General features: G+C 45.6%; 1 protein-coding gene across 1 annotated transcript in view; it reads right to left on the bottom strand.

The window, feature by feature from the left end:
* Positions 1-16,115, bottom strand: part of PHC3 (polyhomeotic homolog 3) — a 134,660-nt gene extending 118,545 nt beyond the window's left edge. The window contains exons 1-2 of the mRNA XM_077488006.1: positions 16,077-16,115; positions 13,261-13,344 (exon numbers count right to left, since the gene is read on the bottom strand). Of these exons, the coding sequence (XP_077344132.1) occupies positions 13,261-13,285 (25 nt within the window). The 5' untranslated portion in view covers positions 13,286-13,344; positions 16,077-16,115. The remainder of the gene's footprint in view (positions 1-13,260; positions 13,345-16,076) is intronic.
* Positions 16,116-18,207: the final 2,092 nt, after the last annotated feature.

Genomic DNA, 18,207 nt, shown 5'->3' with positions numbered 1-18,207 from the left:
TAAGTATTACGGGGGCTGCTGCATGCATTAAGATAAAAAAAAAACTTCTGCATTTAGAACCACTTTAAAATGCAGAAGGCTGTAGTTTTAAAAAGACTGAAGTGACTATTGAAATTAAAATAACATTTAAATTGGAATAAAAGTAAATTTTTTAAAATGCTGATGATAGGGTTTTTAATGACAAAAGAGACACAGTTTGTCTCTTCTGTCGTAATTGTTTCTCTCCCTTCTGTCACCATTTGTGAACACTGAGCCAAGCATGTGCAGCTTAGTGCATAGTCTCAGCAAGGTTCTGTATCAAGACACAGTGGGCTCTATTCACAGAATGCGATTTCATGCGGTATTTAATTATTTTCCAAAATACCACATGTGATCCTGAAAATTTCTATTCACTATTGCTTTATGCTGTGTTTACCTGCTGGTCCCGACATACGATATTTAAGAAACCGGCAGCTGCCAGAATCCTTAACAACCAGTAAACAACATAGCACCCCTACTCATTCACCAAAAAAAAGTGTAGTGTAAAAAAAAGACAGTAGGCAGTTTTTGACAAGTCCTTTATTTAAAAAAATAAATAAAATATGTCACCTGGTGTAGATCCATAGTCAATCATGATGCCCGCCGACCTGCTGGGTCAGTGATGTCACAAGGGGCGGTGCCACCCAGTGACATCATTGGGTGGCACCGCCCCTTCATTATTTAAGCACTGTCAGACGGCGGAAGCCTTTGTCGAGAGTGGAGCGTTTTTGGGTTTTTTTGGCGGGTCAGCAGACATCATAACTGACGATGGATCTACACCAGGGGACATTTGTTTTATTTATTTTTTTTATCAAAAACTGCCTACTGTCTTTTTTTACACTTCACTTTTTTTTTGTTGAATAAGTACCCTATACTCATTCACATGGGGGGGTGGAATCTGGGGACCCCCCTTGTTAAAGGGGGCTCCCAGATTCCAATAAGTGCCCTGCACGCAGACCCCTACAACCACTGGCAAGGGTTGTGGGGGAAAAGGCCCTTGTCCCCATCAATATGGGGACAATGAGCTGGGGGGAGTCCCCTGTGCCCCAAAGCACCCCCACATGTTGGGGGCATGTAGCCTGGTATGGTTCAGGAGGAAGGGGGTGCTGGCACGTCTTCCCCTTTCCTGACTTGCTGGGCTGCATGCTTGAATAACGGTCTGGTATGCATTTTGGGGGGACCCCATGCCATTTTGTTTTTAATTTTGGCATAAAGGTTCCCCTCAAAATCTATACCAAACGCGAAAAGGCCTGATACGGACTGGGTGGTGAGGAAACCCACGCCGTTATTTTTCTTAAATTTTCATTGCCGGCATTTTTTTTTACATTCAGCTGTCAGCAGGCAACACAGCTGACAGCTGATGACTCATCGGTTGTTAAGGACTCGGTGGCAGCCCGCTCCTTAACAACCATGACAGTTACTGGTTGTTAGGGACATTGGAGGCTGCCCCCTGCTTAACAACCAGCTATCTACAGCCTGTGGTAGGGACGCAGGCTTGCAGTTCGAAAATACTGCATCACTTCATAAATGAAATTGTGGTGTTTTACTAGCGTTTTTTAGTAAAATGCCAAAAAACTTTTTGAAAAGCACAGAACGGTATCTTACCGCATACTCAGATGCTGTAAGTTACCACTTTGTGAATGGAACCCCGTAACTCACGTCCATGAGTTACATCATCCCTGCCAATTAAGAGGTCGAAGACTCTGAAACTCAAAGAAAAGAGGGAGAGGAAGAAAGCACTGACAAGGAAGGGGAGCACTGACATTGCAAATCCAGAGACTTCCAAACAGTTCCTGGGTGCCCAAAATATGTATTAAGAGGGCCCGATGGTGTGAACAGGCCCTTAACCAGAAAATAAAAGGTGAGGCTATATATTTTGCAGAGTTTTGTGATGCAACTAAACCCTTTAGCGTTGTAAGGCAGCTAACATAATATACATTTCACATGTGTATTTTGTGATTTGGATAAAGTTCTGCTTTTAGTGTATAGCTGGCCATACATTACACAATTTTCTTTTTCAATTTCCTTTAGATTTACCTTCAACTATGTAGTAAAAGGGGCGGCCTGATGACAAAGAAACTGAAAGTGTTTAGGTTTGACTTCATGTTACAGTGGGGAAAATAATAATTTGATCCCCTGCAGATTTTATAAGTTTGCCAACTTACAAAGAAATGAAGGGTCTATCATTTTTTTTTATCATAGGTGTATTTTAAATGATAGGGACAGAATAGGGACAAAATATCAGATCCATAAAAAAACACGATACAAATATTACAAATTGAGTTGCAGTTCAGTGAGTAAAATTATTATTATATCTCGCAAGAAAAACATGACTTAGTACTTGTTGGCAAGCACAGAGATAAGACGTTGCTTGTAGTTGATTACCTGGTTTGCAAACATCTCAGGGGGGTTTTGGTCCACTCTTAATTACAGATCTTCTCTAAATCTTAAGGTTTCTTGGCTGTCACTTGGAAACTCGAAGTTTCAGCTCCCTCTATACATTTTCTGTAGGAGTAAGGTCTGGAGACTGGCTAGGCTCCAAGACCCTAATGTGCTTCTTCTTGAGCCATTCCTTTGTTGCCTTGGCAGTATGTTTTGGGTCAATGTCATGCTGGAAGACCCATCCACAACCCATCTTTAGTGTTCTGGTTCAGGGAAGAAAGTTCTCATCCAAGATTTTACATGGCCACTCACTGTGGCAAAGTCAGCCTGTACCTTTAGCAAAGAAACAGCCCCAAAGCATAATGTTTCCACCTCCCTGCTTGACTGTATGGTGTTCTTAGGGTCATAGTCAGCATTTTTCTTCCTCCAAACACGGTAAAACAAGTTAATGCCAAAGAGCTCGATTTTGTTCTCATTTGACCACAGCATTTTCTCTCAATCCCTTTCTGAATCTTCAGACCAAGGGTGATTAACAACTATTTTGTATTTCTTCTATTTGTGAAATAATTGCGTCAACAGTTGTCTCCTTCTCACCAAGCTTCTCTGTGAGGGTCTTGTAGTCCATTCCAGCCTTGTGCAGATCTACAATCTTGTCCCCAACGTTTGAATTGAAGAAAGAAATTCTGTGTACAGGTGTCTTTTATACACATAACGAGTTGTCGTTAGGAGCACCTTCTTAAATTGACAGGACTAATCTGTGCAACACATGAGCACATACTGTAGCCAGTCTGTGGGAGCCAGAATTATTGTTGGTTGGTAGGGGATCAAATACTTTTTTTACTCACTGAACTCCAACTCAATTTATAACATTTGTAGCATGCAGATTTTCAGCATTTAACTGCTTGTGGACCAGCCGCCGCAGTTTTACTGCAGCAGGCTGGCTCTGCTGCACGAAATCACATTTTGTACGTGATCTCGCGAGGTTTGTTTAGCGGGCGCGCGCACTTACCTGCCGTAAGCTCCGTGAGTCCGACAGCGGGTCCTGCAGACTCGATGTCCGTGGGCATACCCACGATCGCCTCACGGAGAGGAAGAACGGGGAGATGCTAATTTAAGCAAGCATCTCCCCATTCTGTCTAGTGACAGTGTCACTGATCAGCTCCCCCTGTCATCGGGAGCGCTGATCGTGACGTGTCACACACAGCCCAGCCCCCCCACAGTTAGAATCCCTCCCCAGGGCACACTTAACCTCTACAGCGCCACCTAGTATTAACCCTTTCACTGCCAGTTACATTTACACAGTAATCAGTGCATTTTTAATCTCACTGATCGATGTATAAATGTGAATTGTCCCAAAATAATGCCAAAAGTGTCCGATGTGTCCGCCATAATGTCACAGTCACGATAAAAATCGCAGATCATCGCCATTACTAGTAAAAAATAATAATAATAGAAATGCCATAAAACTATCCACTATTTTGTAGACGCTATAATTTGTGCAAACCAAATCAATAAAACGGTTATTGTGATTTTTTTTTTTTTTAAACAAAAATATGTAGAATACATAATCGGCCTAAACTGAGGGAAAAAAAAATGTTTTCAGATATTTTTGGGGGAGATTTATTAGAGCAAAAAGTAAAAAATAATGTGTTTTTTTCAAAATTGACGCTCTTTTTTTGTTTATAGCGCACAAAAATAAAACCCACAGAGGTGATCAAATACCACCAAAAGAAAGCTCTATTTGTGGAGAAAAACGGACATCAATTTTGTTTGGGAGCCATGTCGCACGACAGCGCAATTGTCAGTTAAAGCGACGCAGTGCCGAATCGCAAAAAGTGCTCTGGTCTTTGGCCAGCCAAATCCTCTGGGGCTGAAGTGGTTAAAATACACCTATGATAACAAATATAGACCCTTCATTTCTTTGTAAGTGGGTAAACATTAAAAATCTGCAGGGGATCAAATAATTATTTTTCCCACTGTATATGGTTTTGGCACATCTAAAATACATTTTTATGGATATTCAAAGTCTCACACTTGGTACACCGTTTCTTTATGAGCAGCTGAGAAATGTGCACGTTAAGAAAATGCATTATTAAAACAATTTTAATACATTTTTTTTACATTCTGCAATTGTATTTGACAAATACAGTATTAAACAGTTAAACACTGCCACTTTTAGGATGCAGTAGCATCACATAACTATAAACCACTCAGATTAGATCCCGATCATTACCGGGATCAAAGTGGACAGTAAGGCCTGAGAATCACCAGCTGCATAAAAGTGTCAGCTGGTGGCTCTTAAAGGAAGAACCTTTATTATCATATTGTCAGAATAGGGCATCATGAAGGCGGTTGGCATAAAACATAGTGAGATGCCAGTCCTGTGTTTGGCAAAAGAGTCAAGTGGACTGCACATAACAATTGTTGGGGAAGAAGCTGAGTGGTAACCGAACCCTACAGCTGCTGGGTATCAATATTATGTAACCAGTGGGCACTACCAGGGGGCAGCTGACATTTCACAGGGAAAGGAAGGGGTGTTTCATTTGATCCTATCCTGCTTCTGCTCCCCTAATGTCCAGTTTCTTCACTTCACAAGTGCTAGAGCTGCAACAAAGATCCATCTAGAACTTGATATGGGGAAGATTGTGCACTGGAGGAATGGCGGGGAGAGAGGATCAAATGAAACATCCTTTCCTCTCCCTATGAGATGACAGCTGTCAAGTAACCAGCAGGCGCTTTGGTAGCACCCACTGGTTACATAGTATAAATGTGGGGTTTGGCTCCCACTCGGCTCCTTCCCCAATTGACGGGGGATTGTTATGTAATCCAAAAAAAAAAAAAAAGCCTGATTAGAGTTTAGCCTCCCCCCCAACATTCTACTCATAGTACATGTAATATAAAGATTGAAGAAAGGAAGGATGAGGCTGCTGTGACCAATGAAATATACTGTAGCATATATATTTTATTAACGCACAAAATCTTAAAAACATATATTGCTTCTTAATTTGTACGCATTTATAGATTATGATTTTAGCATATTTTGTGGATATAGTTGGGAGCTTTTAATTTCACCATGATTTGTTTTTAAGAAATTTGTGTATTAATAAAATAATTGTTATAATTCAATGGTCACATCAGCCTCACCCTTCATTTCTGAGCTATAATTAGACTTTTTGTAGTCTGGTTTTATATTGGTCTTTACAGGGAGCTCCTGCCTTCTTCATAACATTCTTTTTGACAAGAATTAACTTTTGGACCTAGAGACAACAGTGTCACATTTGTCTTGATTGGTATATGCGGTCCACTCGACTCCTTTTCCATCAGTGTCATTGATCAGTTGAGCATAACTTGTTGAATCAGTGCATGCGCAGTAGGTGCAGAATTTCACCGGTTACAGTATTTACTTCTACTGGTAAGCTGTGCAGGGGAGGACTGTACTTTGGGGTAGAGGGTAACTTACTACTAACCTCAGCGTCACTTACTCTTTGACTCCTGAACTCTGTCTCACTTACTACTGATCTCTGAATTCTGCGTCACTAAGGCTGTGTTCACAAAGGTCCGGTGTCCTGCGTGTTTGCGTTTACTGATTCAGGTGCAAATTTTTCCCTGAATTTGGACCCAAAAACGCACAGGACCCTTTTCAAATTCGTACTGCAGCCGCCCAGACATGTGTAAATTCTACTGAAAGCCAGTCCCACTGAGATGTTATGCAAATTGGATGCAGTGTAAAACGCATCCAATTCACATATAAGTGAACCCAGCCTTACTACTAATCTCTTTCCTTTTAAACCAGTGGTTCTCAACTCCTATCCTCAGGACCCACTAACAGGCCAGGTTTTAAGTATTACCTTGGGGAGATGAAGACTAGAATACTGCAATCACTGAGCAGAAAATGATATCACCTGTGATGTATTTCAGGTACCTTGCAAACCTGGCCTGTTAGTTGGTCCCGAGAACAGGAGTTGAGAACCACTGCTTTAAACCACGGACAATATTCAAAACAATGAAAACCACACACAATTTTTGCACGCCGCCCTTTTTTTCTGAGGCAGGAGGGCCCAGCTTATGATCTTGCACAAAGGCCCACTGCTTTCAGAAAATGCCCTCGATGGAATACCTACTTTTTCTAGTATGAACGCAGTTTGAAGCACTAAAAAGCTATACTACTGTTGTCTATTCTGACCAGGGAATGGAAGCCCAGCTGGATAGAAGTTCCTAAATGAAAGTGGAGTTCCACCCCCCCCCCCCCCCCCCAGCAAAAATGTAAAAGTCAGCAGCTACACATACTGTAGCTTCTGACTTTTAATATTAGGACACTTACCTGTTCTGGAATCCAGCAATGTTGTCACCCCAGCCGATACTGCTGCCACTGCCTTTAAGGGAAACCGGCAGTAAAGCCTCGTGGCTTCACAGCCGGTTCCCTACTGCGCATGTATGAAGCGCGTGTAGCTTTCTCAATGCCCCACGGGCAGGCGAAAGAGGAGGGAGCCAAACTTTCAAGAGATCTCGCCGCAGCGAGATCTCTCAGAAGTGGGGACGAGTACCTGTAAAAAAACACTTTAATGCAACTCACACCATATTATGTTTTATGATGCATGTTTTGCTGTGAGAAATGAGCTGTAAAGGTTTTTCCCACACATACAACAAGCAGGGGCAACTTCTGCCCAGCACACACAAAGAAAGTTTTGTTCGAAGTTGGGAGTGGATTAGAATGAATTAAAGATGAAAACCCTTCTTTCTTTACAACTCCTTTAACTATATATGTATTTCCTGACAGACTCCATGGCAGCCTACGTGTGGGTTTTCCCCGCCTTCTCTCCAATGCTATAGGACCCCATTCCCATAAATTTGAGCCCACAGCCAGAGGCTACGTTTCTTTTTTGTCCTCCTCTTGGACCCAGGATACACTTATGTTTTTCCCCACGGTGCATGAGGATCTCAAACGTCCTTGTCTTGGTTTTAGGCATTATGGATGGTGGTGTATAATTGCACAGGCAGGCGAGTGGCTTCAGTCATATTGACCCAGTGGTGGGGGGTGGCCTGTATATATGCCCAGAATGGACATCCGGGACTGGCAAGGTCGGGAAGATGGCATCCCGTCGGAGCAGCACTATCTCCATGGCAGCTGTTTTTGTCATTATTTGTTGTGTGTCCCTTTTGTTCCTCGCTGGTGCTAGTTTTGGCCTCTCATGGTGGTTGAAACACTTCTGTGTTCCAGGATACCACAGCACTTCCAGCCACGGGTGCAGTCCATCGGGGACCCGGCGTCACCAGAGCAGGGGTTTCAAAGGCTGTCAGCCCACTGCTTCTTTGGAATGTCTGCAGACTGTGTGCGGTAGTTTCCCCGTGCTCTGGGTGTCTGGCCTTAAGGTAACCCATCCACAACCATGACCTGGAATCATCGGGGGCCGAGGGATGTGTGGCTTTTAAAAAGGGAAGTAACCTCCATTTTTTTCCTTCTCCTCCACCCTACCTCTTAGCCTTGAGGGCCCCGTCACTGTGGTCTGGTGTGATCGCTCCTCTGGCTTTTTCCCTTTTTGGTTGCCATGAATAGGTCACCAGCTCCCTGCAGCCAGCCCTCACACACAAGGTATGTGTGGGGGAGGGGGCAGAATGCTGCTTACATTCGTGCTAATGGCACATCTCTCTTTCTTCTCTCTCTCTCTCCTTGCGGCCATGTTCAAGGCGATCGAAGCCTTGACGGAAAACATTAATACGGTACTCAGAAGTGTCTCGGAAGAGGTGGCCAGGGGCTCAGCTGTGCAAGAGTTAAATACTGGCATCAGTCTTCCTGGGTGATGCCTCCATTGACTTCATCTGCCTGTTGGCCCGGACAATACTCTCTTAAGTCACAGCTAGGCGGTATGGTTGTGTCCTTGGCTCGCTGATCCAGCATCAAAACAGGTCTGTTGTAGGATCCCCTTTGAGGGGCCCTCACTATTCAGCAACAAACTGGACAGTGCCACAGGTGGGAAGTCGGGATTCTTGCCCCAGGATAAGCTTGTTTGGACAGAAGAGCCCCAGTCTGGAAGACATGGCACAGAACGGTCAAGGGATGCACACTCCTGTAGGCCAAGTCGGGATTTCAGAATAAACTGAAGGAGACAGACACCTTTCCAGAAGTCTGCCAAGAACTTGGCATCCGGCGGACATGAGCCCTCTAAGTCTTTTTGATATTGGGCCCACTCAGACATGTCAGGTGGGGGCACGTCTGCTCCTCTTTCGACATGTCTGGGCAGCCTCAATCTCAGACTACTGGACCATCAAGATGGTCTCTTAAGGTCACACATGGTCCTTCACAAATATGACTCCCTTCAGGTTCATCCCCACACTGTTGCCTCGGTCAGAAGAAAGAAGGCAGGTGCTACTGTCCTGTGTGGGCTCACTGGTGGCTCAAGGGGCTGCGGTGCCCGTTGCGAAGGACGAAGAATTTCAGGGCGTGTACTCCCCTCCGTTTCTGGTTCTAAAGAAGAACAACTTGTGGCACCCAATGATAGATTTCACATACTTAAACAAGTTCATAAAGTATGAAACATTCAAAATGGAGACCCTGTCTACGATTTAGCAATCCATTCAGCCGGCAGATTGGCTGGTCTTCATAGATTTAAAAGATGCCTATTTTCACGTACCTGTGGCAGGAGAGTTCCGCAAATACCTGCAGTTTGTGGTAGGACAAGAACATCTGCAGTTCACCTGCCTCCCTTTCAGCCTCTTAACCTCACCTCGAATCTTCTCGAAAAAAAATTCTGGCAGTGGTGGGCCTCATCAGAACGAGAGGAATGCGCTTATACCATTATCTCGATGACCTTATGCTACTATCACAAAACAAGGAGAAGTTGCTGGTCCACAGAGCTCAAGTCATCCCTACACTGCTCGAGTTCAGATGGCTACTAAACCTGGAAAAGAGCCATCTGGAACCAGTACAGAGCCTAGTGTACCTAGGAGCTCAGTTTGACACAATCAAGAACACTATTCTGCTGTTGGAAAAGATCCCGGTAGTTGGGGACAGAGTGAACCTGGCCCTAACTTCCCGCCTGAAGGCACAGTGACAATGCATCAGAATTATCGGCACGATGGTCTCTACGGCCCAATGGTCAAATTTTTGGAAGCTACATCCCTTCCAGAAATGGTTTCTCCAGCAGTGGGACCCAGATGACAGAAACTAGCTCATTTATGTAACCTCAGGCATGAGGAACAGCCTCTTCTGGTGGCTACAGTGCAGAAACCTGCTCACATGCCACTCTATCACCCCCGTTTCATGGGTCACGGTCATGACCGATGCCATCCTCACTGTAGGTCGGAGCTTGCTCAGGGCACAATGGATCCTTGTATTCACAACTTGGGATTGAATGTCCTGGAGCTACGGGCAGCCTTCTGTGCCCTGCGGGTCTTCAGTCCCCTGTTAAAAGGAGAATCAGTACTGTTAAGAATGGACAACACTATAGTGGTCTCCTATGTGCAGAGACAGGGGGGACTCGGAGTCTTACGCTACTTCAAGAAGTCGAGCCAATCATGACATGGGTCCAGGCGAATCTGGTCAATATCTCGGCAGTTTATGTCACCGGAGCCCAGGACGTCAAGGTGGACTTCCTGTTTCGTGTCCAACAGGACAACAATGAGTGGTCACTCCACACGGAGACATTCAGTTGGATTCTGTCCCTGGGAGTCAGTCCGAAGTCGACCTGTTCACATCCCCCTGCAATTTCAAACTTGAGAAGTATTACTCTCTGGGCCACTGCAGCCAGGCCATCGGAGTGGATGCTCTAACATATCAGTGGAACTTTGGCAGTGCATGTGCCTTTCAGCCATTCCCAGTCATTCTCAAATTCCTGCAGAGACTCTGAGCAGAAGCTGTCAAGATAGTGGTAGTGGCTACTTACTGGTGAAACAGGCTGTGGTTTCCCCTCCTAACCCAACTCAGCTTTCAGGACCAGGTACCCCTTCTCCTCAGACCAGACCTTCTGTCCCAGGGGGCAGCTCTGCATCCATGCCCAGCAGGATTGAGGCTGATGGTCTGGTTCTTGAGAGGGAGAGGCTGGAAGCCCTTGGCTGTGCATCAGGTATCATTTGCACCCTCATGAGTTCAAGAAGGGCAAGCACAAATAAAATCTATGGAAGAATATGGGTCAAGTTTGTGGAGTTCTCATCCTCCGTGGGAAGACTATGCAGAGACCCAAGGGTTCAGGAAATTCGGGAATTCTTACAGTCAGGACTTGAGCTGGCTCTGTCAGTCAGCTTCCTTAGGGTCCAAGTGTCGGCCCTATCGGCCTTTTCAAGAGTTTTATAGGCTGTTCACCCTCTGACCTGGCAGTTTTTCAGAGGGCAGCAAGACTTAGGCCCCAAAAGGCAGAGATTTTCCAAGTGGGGTCTTCCCTTTGGCCTCGATTCACAGAGCTCAGTACCATGGTAGGTGGCCCGACATCTATTAAGGATCTCTCTGCCAAAGCCACCTTCCTCGTAGCGGTCACATTGGCCAAAAGGTTCAGAGATCTGGGCCTTTGGCCACAAAGAACTATTTCTGACCTTTTTCTGGATTAAGTGGTACTCATACCCATGCTTGACTCAAATCCCAAGGTCAGCTATGAAAACCAAGAGATTGTCTTACCTACATTTAAAGCTCCAGAGGCCTCAGAGGCTCACCCACTAGATGTGGGGGAAACACTAAAAGAGTATATTCAAGTTACCTCATCCTTAGGCCCCTTTCACACTGTGGCACTTGTAAACTGCCAGTAAAAACACTGAGCACATTTGAAGAGCTTACAGGTGCTTTTGAAAAGCTTTACAGGTGCTTTTTGAAGCCCTTTCCATTAATTTCAATGGGGAGGGGCGTTTTTTCACCACCCTACCAGTGCACTGCCCCATTGTGAAAGCATTCATTGATTTTAATGAAAATTGTTTTTCTGAGCTTTTCAGGCGCTTTTTTTAGCATGAACGCGCCTCAGTGTGAAAGGGGTCTAATCTTCTGTGTACTTTGGTTTAAGCAAATTAAAATATTTTTTGTTCAGCAATCTTGCCGGTGGGGTTTGGCTAGTTATTTCCCACACGTAGGCTGCCATGGAATCTGTCAGGAAAACTGAAAATTTTCTATCAAATACTTACCGTAATTTTCCTTTCCTGATGGACTCCATGGCCGATGGAGTTCCCACCCATGATTCAAGAGCTGGCTAGTTACGGCTGGCTGATTAAGTCTCTGGCAGTGGGCTCAAATTTATGGGAATGGGGTCCTAGAGCATTTGGGAGGAGGTGGGGTAAACCCACACATAGGTTGCCATGGAGTCCTTCAGGAAAGGGAAATTACAGTATACCCATGCTTGACTCAAATCCCAAGGTCAAAATTTTTAATCAGACCGTCACTCCTAAAATTAAAGTGGTATTAAAGTGGTTGTAAAGGCATTGTACTATATGCATGAAGGTAAAACCTTCTGTGTGAAGCAGCACCCCCTGCCCCCTCTAAGACTTACAAGGGACCATTGGCTCCCGCTGCTGTCAATCACAGCTAGTGAGTCAATGAGAAGAGAGAGGGGGTGGGGCCGAGCCGCTGCTTTGTGTGCGAATAGACACACGGAGCAGGAGCCTGGGAGGGAGCCTGCTTAATAATAATAATAATAATAATACATTTTATTTATAGTGCCCTTTTCATCAAAAGATCTCAAAGTGCTACAAGTTAAAAACAAAAAAAAAGGAAAATTTAACAATTTATACGATAAAGCAAACATCTAAAAGGAACAAAAAGCTTTGCTAAAAAGAAATGTCTTAAGACCTATTTTAAAGCAGTCAGTAGATTGAAGAGCCCCCAAGGTGTCAGGTAGGGCATTCCACAGGTTCGGGGCAGCTGCATAAAAGGCCCTGTCTCCCATTCTCCTGAGTCTAGTTCTGGGTATATGAAGAAGGGTCGAGTGAATGGAGTGGCTGGGACGTATTGTGTTTTGTGGTTTGCTTGGGTGCCCCCAGAGCAAGCTGTTTGCTCTGGGGGCAAGAGGGAGGGGTCAGGACCACCAGACCCAAGAGGAGGAGGATAGGGGCTACTCTGTACAAATCAACTGCACATAGTAGGCAAGTAGGACTTTTTTTTTTTTTTTTTTAATAACAAACATCTGCCTTTAACCACTTGCTGACCGTGCTATTGCTGAATGATGGCTACAGCATGGCTGGCCAGTTTTGAAAGGCCATCATATGAGGTCCTCCTGTGAACGTGCCTGCTGCAGCGTGCGGGTGGCTTACTCTGTGATCAGCAGTGTCCTCCGGACACTGCTGATCACAGATTGAGGTAAAGAGGCAATCACTGGCCCTTTACCACGTGATGAGCTGTGTCCCATCACAGCTTATCATGATGTTAACAGAAGTCGGTTATCGGCATTCCTTTCCTCACGCTGACATGAGGAAGGGAGAAGAGAGCTGATAACCGGCTTCCTTAAAAATGACATGTACACCGATAATCAGTTCACAGATTATCAGTGCAGTCCCAACAGTGCCCACCAAGTGATTCCAAACAGTGCCGCCTATTAGTGCCCATCACTGCAATCTATCAGTGTAGCTTTATCAGTGCCTGCTCATCAGTGACGCCTCATCAGTAGTGCCTATCAATGCCCATCAGTGCTGCCTCATCAGTGAAGGAGAAAAATCACCTGTTTGCTAAATTTTATAACAAACTATTATCTTTTTTTTTTCAAAATTATTGGTCTTTTTTCGTTTATTTAGCAAAAAATAAAAAACCCAGTGGTGATTAAACACAACCAAAACAAGGCTCTCTTTGTATGAAAAAAATGCCAAAAATCTTGTTTGGGCACAGTGTTGCATGACTGCACAATTATCATTCAAGTGTTTCACTTTAAACTAAAAATGTATTATATTGCAGCTTACCAATTAATTGATGTGGTGGCTGCATCAGTTTTATTTTGTTTTTCCCTCAGTTTTCACCTGGTGATCTGGCCAGTAACACACCTCCTATATTAGTGAGACACAACAAGAAATGAGGACAAGTGGCAAAGTATACAGCAGCATTGTCAGTATGGGAAGGGGAGAGGGGAGTGTTAAATGCATTAGCGGATTTATAACCACTAACAAATTGAAGCCAACCTCTAAGTGTCGGTTCAACACTGAGGCAGCACGACTTTCAGTGCGACTGCCTCAGGCGACCTGGACACGACAGCTGTGGCGACTTGCAAAATTACTTCTCTATAAGTCCCCCCCAAAGTTGTACAGGAAACTTTTTCTAAGTCTGAGCGACTTGTGTCACTCCGATTAGGACAGTTCCATTGTACAGAACGGGACACGACTTGTCAGGTGGCTAAGTCGCCTGACAAGTCATCCCAGTGTGAACTGACCCTAACTCACACTTTATAATCAGTTACAGGAAACTGTTTTTCCCTTTGGGATAAAGCTTGAATAAATGAAATCTGATCAGTGTTAAGTGTCTTTTCTCTCTTAACCATGTACTGATACATTTTGCTGGAGAGCTTGTGTGTGTGTGTGTGTGTGTGTGTGTGTGTGGGGGGGGGGGGGGGGTGACCAGGTTGTGCCCCATGTATTACAGGAGTCCCTCCCTGCCACCACACAAAGTTTGAAGTATGCAGAATACAGATCACCAATGGATAAATATAGAACCGATTTCCAGGACTAACCTGGATCCAGTCCATGATGAATATAAGGACACAGACAGAGTAATGTCACCAGCACACAACGATCTCCACAAATGAGTCCAAAAGCTTTAATCAGCGATCACACATTACAGCAGAAAGCAACATTTTGGAGCCACGCAGGACCCGTTCATCAGGGTCACATGCCTGATGAACGAGTTCTGCGTGGTTCCTGCTTGCTGCTGTAATGATGTGATTACTGATTACCTACTCCCAGACACCCACTGAACATATTCTGCGGGCTACCCATGATTGTTCGGGGGATGGACGGAACGGCGGTCTGCCTATGTAAACAAGGGAAACCGTTGTTCTGTCACAGAGGAAGAGAGAGATCTGTGATTCCTACTAAATCAGGAACAGCGATCTCTCTCTGTGTCTAGTGTCAGCATCCCCCACATAGTAATGCCCCTGTACACAAGGTCGGATTTTACGACGGAAAATGTTCGATAGGAGCTTTTTGTCGAAATTCTGACCATGTGTGGGCTCCATCGGACATTTTCCATCGGAATTTCTGACAAACAACATTTGAGATCTGGATCTCAAATTTTCCGACAACAATCCGTTGTTGGAAATTCCGAATGTGTGTACACAATTCTGACGCAGAAAGTTCCACGCATCCTCGGAATCAAGCAGAAGAGCCACACTGGCTATTGACTTAATTTTTTTCGGCTCGTCGTAACGTGTTGTACGTCACCGCATTCTTGACGTTCGCAATTTCTGACCAACTTTGTGTGACCATGTGTATGCAAGACAAGTTTTGAGCCAACATTTGTCAGAAAAAAACCATGGATTTTGTTGTCGGAATGTACGATTGCGTGTAGGCGGCATAAGAAAGCACACATAGGGAACACATTTAACCCTTTGATTGCCCCTGATGTTAACCCCTTCCCGTCAGTGCATTTTTAGCACTGATCACTGTATTGGTGTCAGTAGTCCCAAAAAGTGTTACATTTGTCTGCCACAATCCCACAAAAAAATAAAATAAAAAAAAAAGTCCTAAATCTATCCCTTAGTTTGTAGACGCTATACGTTTTGCACAAACCAATCAATATAAGCTAATTGGGATTTTTATCTTCCAAAAATATGTAGCAGAATACAAATTGGCCTAAATCGATGAAGAAATTTGATTTTTTTACATATTTTTATTGATATGTTTTAGAGCAGAAAGTAAAAAATATATATATATTTTTTTCAAAATTGTTGTTCTTTTTTTGTTTATAGCACGAAAAAATAAAAACCGCAGCGGTGATCAAATACCACCAAAAGGAAGCTCTATTTTGTTTGGGGAAAACGTCACACACTGTGCAATTATCAGTTAAAGTAATGCAGTGCCATATCGCATAAAATGGCCTGGACATTAGGGGGTAAATCCTTCTGGGCTGAAGTGATTAAAGCTTTGGACTTATTTTTAGGGATCTTGGTGTGCTGGTGACATTAGTCTCTCTGCACACGGCTGACGCGGCTTCAGCACCCACTTACAGATACACCCATCTGTACAGGAATGTGTGTTGGGAATAGGGGGTTACAATATAAGGAGACCACTTTGTGGGATGTATACATTGGAAGGGGATGGGGGGCACAGCTGGGACAACCCTTCCCAATGTGGACCTTGGGAGGTGACAAGGCTGTCCCCTGAGTGTACAATGCTATGTCTGGAATGTATCACCTATGTGTGTGATCTATGAGTGATCCTCACATTCCAGGCTGGTGACTCAATAGTTGTGTAGAGGATGAAATGTGATCCGATCTCCACAGGTCATGTGTATTTGTGTATGTATGTGTCAGTGCGGCCACACCCGGCGTCTGCTCTCCTCTATACAGTCTATATACTTCCCCCTCGCTCTCTATCACCGCCCCCTCCCACCACCTTCTCCATATAACCCGCACTGCTCGCTCACTCACTTACTCACTGGGTTTCGCCATGTCTGTCCTCCGTCACTAGGTGTCGCTGCGCATGCGTCATGGTGCAGTGTGACTATCAGCTGGCGAGGGCATTTAACCCCACACGGGCCGCCGCTGGCACCTCTACCACGCACTTACCCGCTAGATCCTCCACATCCGGGTCCTCGCTGCCATTCCTCTCACTGATACTATGCTGTGCTATTTCATATCAACGAGAGCACGTTCTGTGATTTCCTGCCTTTATTCCTTACCGGTGGCAACATTTTTAAAGTGGAACTCCAGTTTTTATTTTATTTTTATACCATTTTAGTCATCCTTGTCCCCCCATAAACTGTCCCTACATTATACAATATGATTGTCCAATCTCTGTTCTTTCTCCTTCAGGGTGGTTGAGTGGCTATTTTAGCACAGTCCCTTGCAAGAAAAAGCAAAACACCTACCTGGCATGCAGTCATTTTGTTTCAGTGAGAAACCCGGACACACCATTAAGACTGAACTGTGGCTCACCAAGCAACTGAGTATTTCATAGGCATGTGCAGGGGTGTGCCAGGTACCCCAATTACCCCATGCAGTGCAGATTGCCCTGCTGCCACCGTGGATGAAAGATGCCAATGCCTAGAGCCATCCTCGTTGAGTGAGCCTCACCATCCACTGTCTGTGAGTCCCCTCTCTCCCACCCTTCTCTCTATCTCTCCCTCCCCTCTCCCTTATCTCTCTTACCCTTCTCTCTCTCCCACCTTTGTCTCTATCCCTCCCTTTCTCTCTCCCCCCTTATCCATCCCTTCTCTCTATCCCTCCCATCTCTCTATCCCTCCCCTCTCTCTATCCCTCCCCTATATCCCTCCCTTCTCTCAACCCCCTAATCCCACCCCTCTCTCTATCCCTCCCTTCTCTCTATCCCTCCCTTCTCTCTCTAACCCTCCCTTCTCTCTCTAACCCTCCCCTCTATCCCTCCCTTCTCTCTCTCCCTTCTCTTTATCCCTCCCCTCTCTCTCCCTTCTCTCTATCCCTCCCTTGTCTCTCTCCCTCCTCTCTACCCCTCCCTTGTCTCTCTCCCTTCTCTCTACCCCTCCCCTCCCCCATTTCTCCCTACTCTTTATCCCTCCCCTCTCTCTCCCTACTCGCTATCCCCCCCACTCTCTATCCCTCCCGACTCTCTATCCCTCCCCACTCTCTTTCCTTCGCCTTCTCTTTATCCCTCCCCTCTCTCTCCCCCATCTCCCTCCCTCTATCCCTCCCCGCCTCTCTCCCTTCTCTCTCTCCCCCCTCCCTTATTGCTCTTACCCTTCTCTCTCTCCCACCTTTGTCTCTATCCATCCCTTCTCTCTATCCCTCCCTTCTCTCTATCCCTCCCCTCTCTCTATCCCTCCCCTATATCCCTCCCTTCTTGCTCTCCCCCCTTATCCCTCCCCTCTCTCTATCCTCCCTTCTCTCTAACCCTCCCTTCTCTCTCTAACCCTCCCCTCTATCCCTCCCTTCTCTCTCTCCCTTCTCTTTATCCCTCCCCTCTCTCTCCCTCTCTCTATCCCTCCCTTGTCTCTCTCCCTCCTCTCTACCCCTCCCTTGTCTCTCTCCCTCCTCTCTACCCTCCCTTGTCTCTCTCCCTTCTCTTTACCCCTCCCCCTCCCCTATTTCTCCCTACTCTTTATCCCTCCCCTCCTCTCTCCCTACTCGCTATCCCCCCCACTCTCTATCCCTCCCGACTCTCTATCCCTCCCCACTCTCTTTCTTCGCTTCTCTTTATCCCTCCCCTCTCTCTCCCCCTTCTCCCTCCCTCTATCCCTCCCCGCTCTCTCCCTTCTCTCTCTCCCCCCTCCCTTATTGCTCTTACCCTTCTCTCTCTCCCACCTTTGTCTCTATCCATCCCTTCTCTCTATCCTCCCTTCTCTCTATCCCTCCCCTCTCTCTATCCCTCCCCTATATCCCTCCCTTCTCGCTCTCCCCCTTATCCCTCCCCTCTCTCTATCCCTCCCTTCTCTCTAACCCTCCCTTCTCTCTCTACCCTCCCTTCTCTCTCTTCTAACCCTCCCCTCTATCCCTCCCTTCTCTCTCTCCCTTCTCTTTATCCCTCCCCTCTCTCTCCCTTCTCTCTACCCCTCCCTTGTCTCTCTCCCTTCTCTCTACCCCTCCCCTCCCCCTATTTCTCCCTACTCTTTATCCCTCCCCTCTCTCTCCCTACTCCGCTATCCCCCCCACTCTCTATCCCTCCCGACTCTCTATCCCTTCCCACTCTCTTTCCTTCGCTTCTCTTTCCTTCGCTTCTCTTTAT

Source organism: Lithobates pipiens, unplaced genomic scaffold, assembly GCF_037356315.1.
Source record: "Lithobates pipiens isolate NorthernLeopardFrog02 unplaced genomic scaffold, aLitPip1_a1.2 Scaffold_18, whole genome shotgun sequence".
Lineage (NCBI taxonomy): Eukaryota > Metazoa > Chordata > Amphibia > Anura > Ranidae > Lithobates > Lithobates pipiens.
The sequence above is the reverse complement of the archived record's forward strand: the minus strand, read 5'-3'. Positions and strand labels throughout refer to the sequence as shown.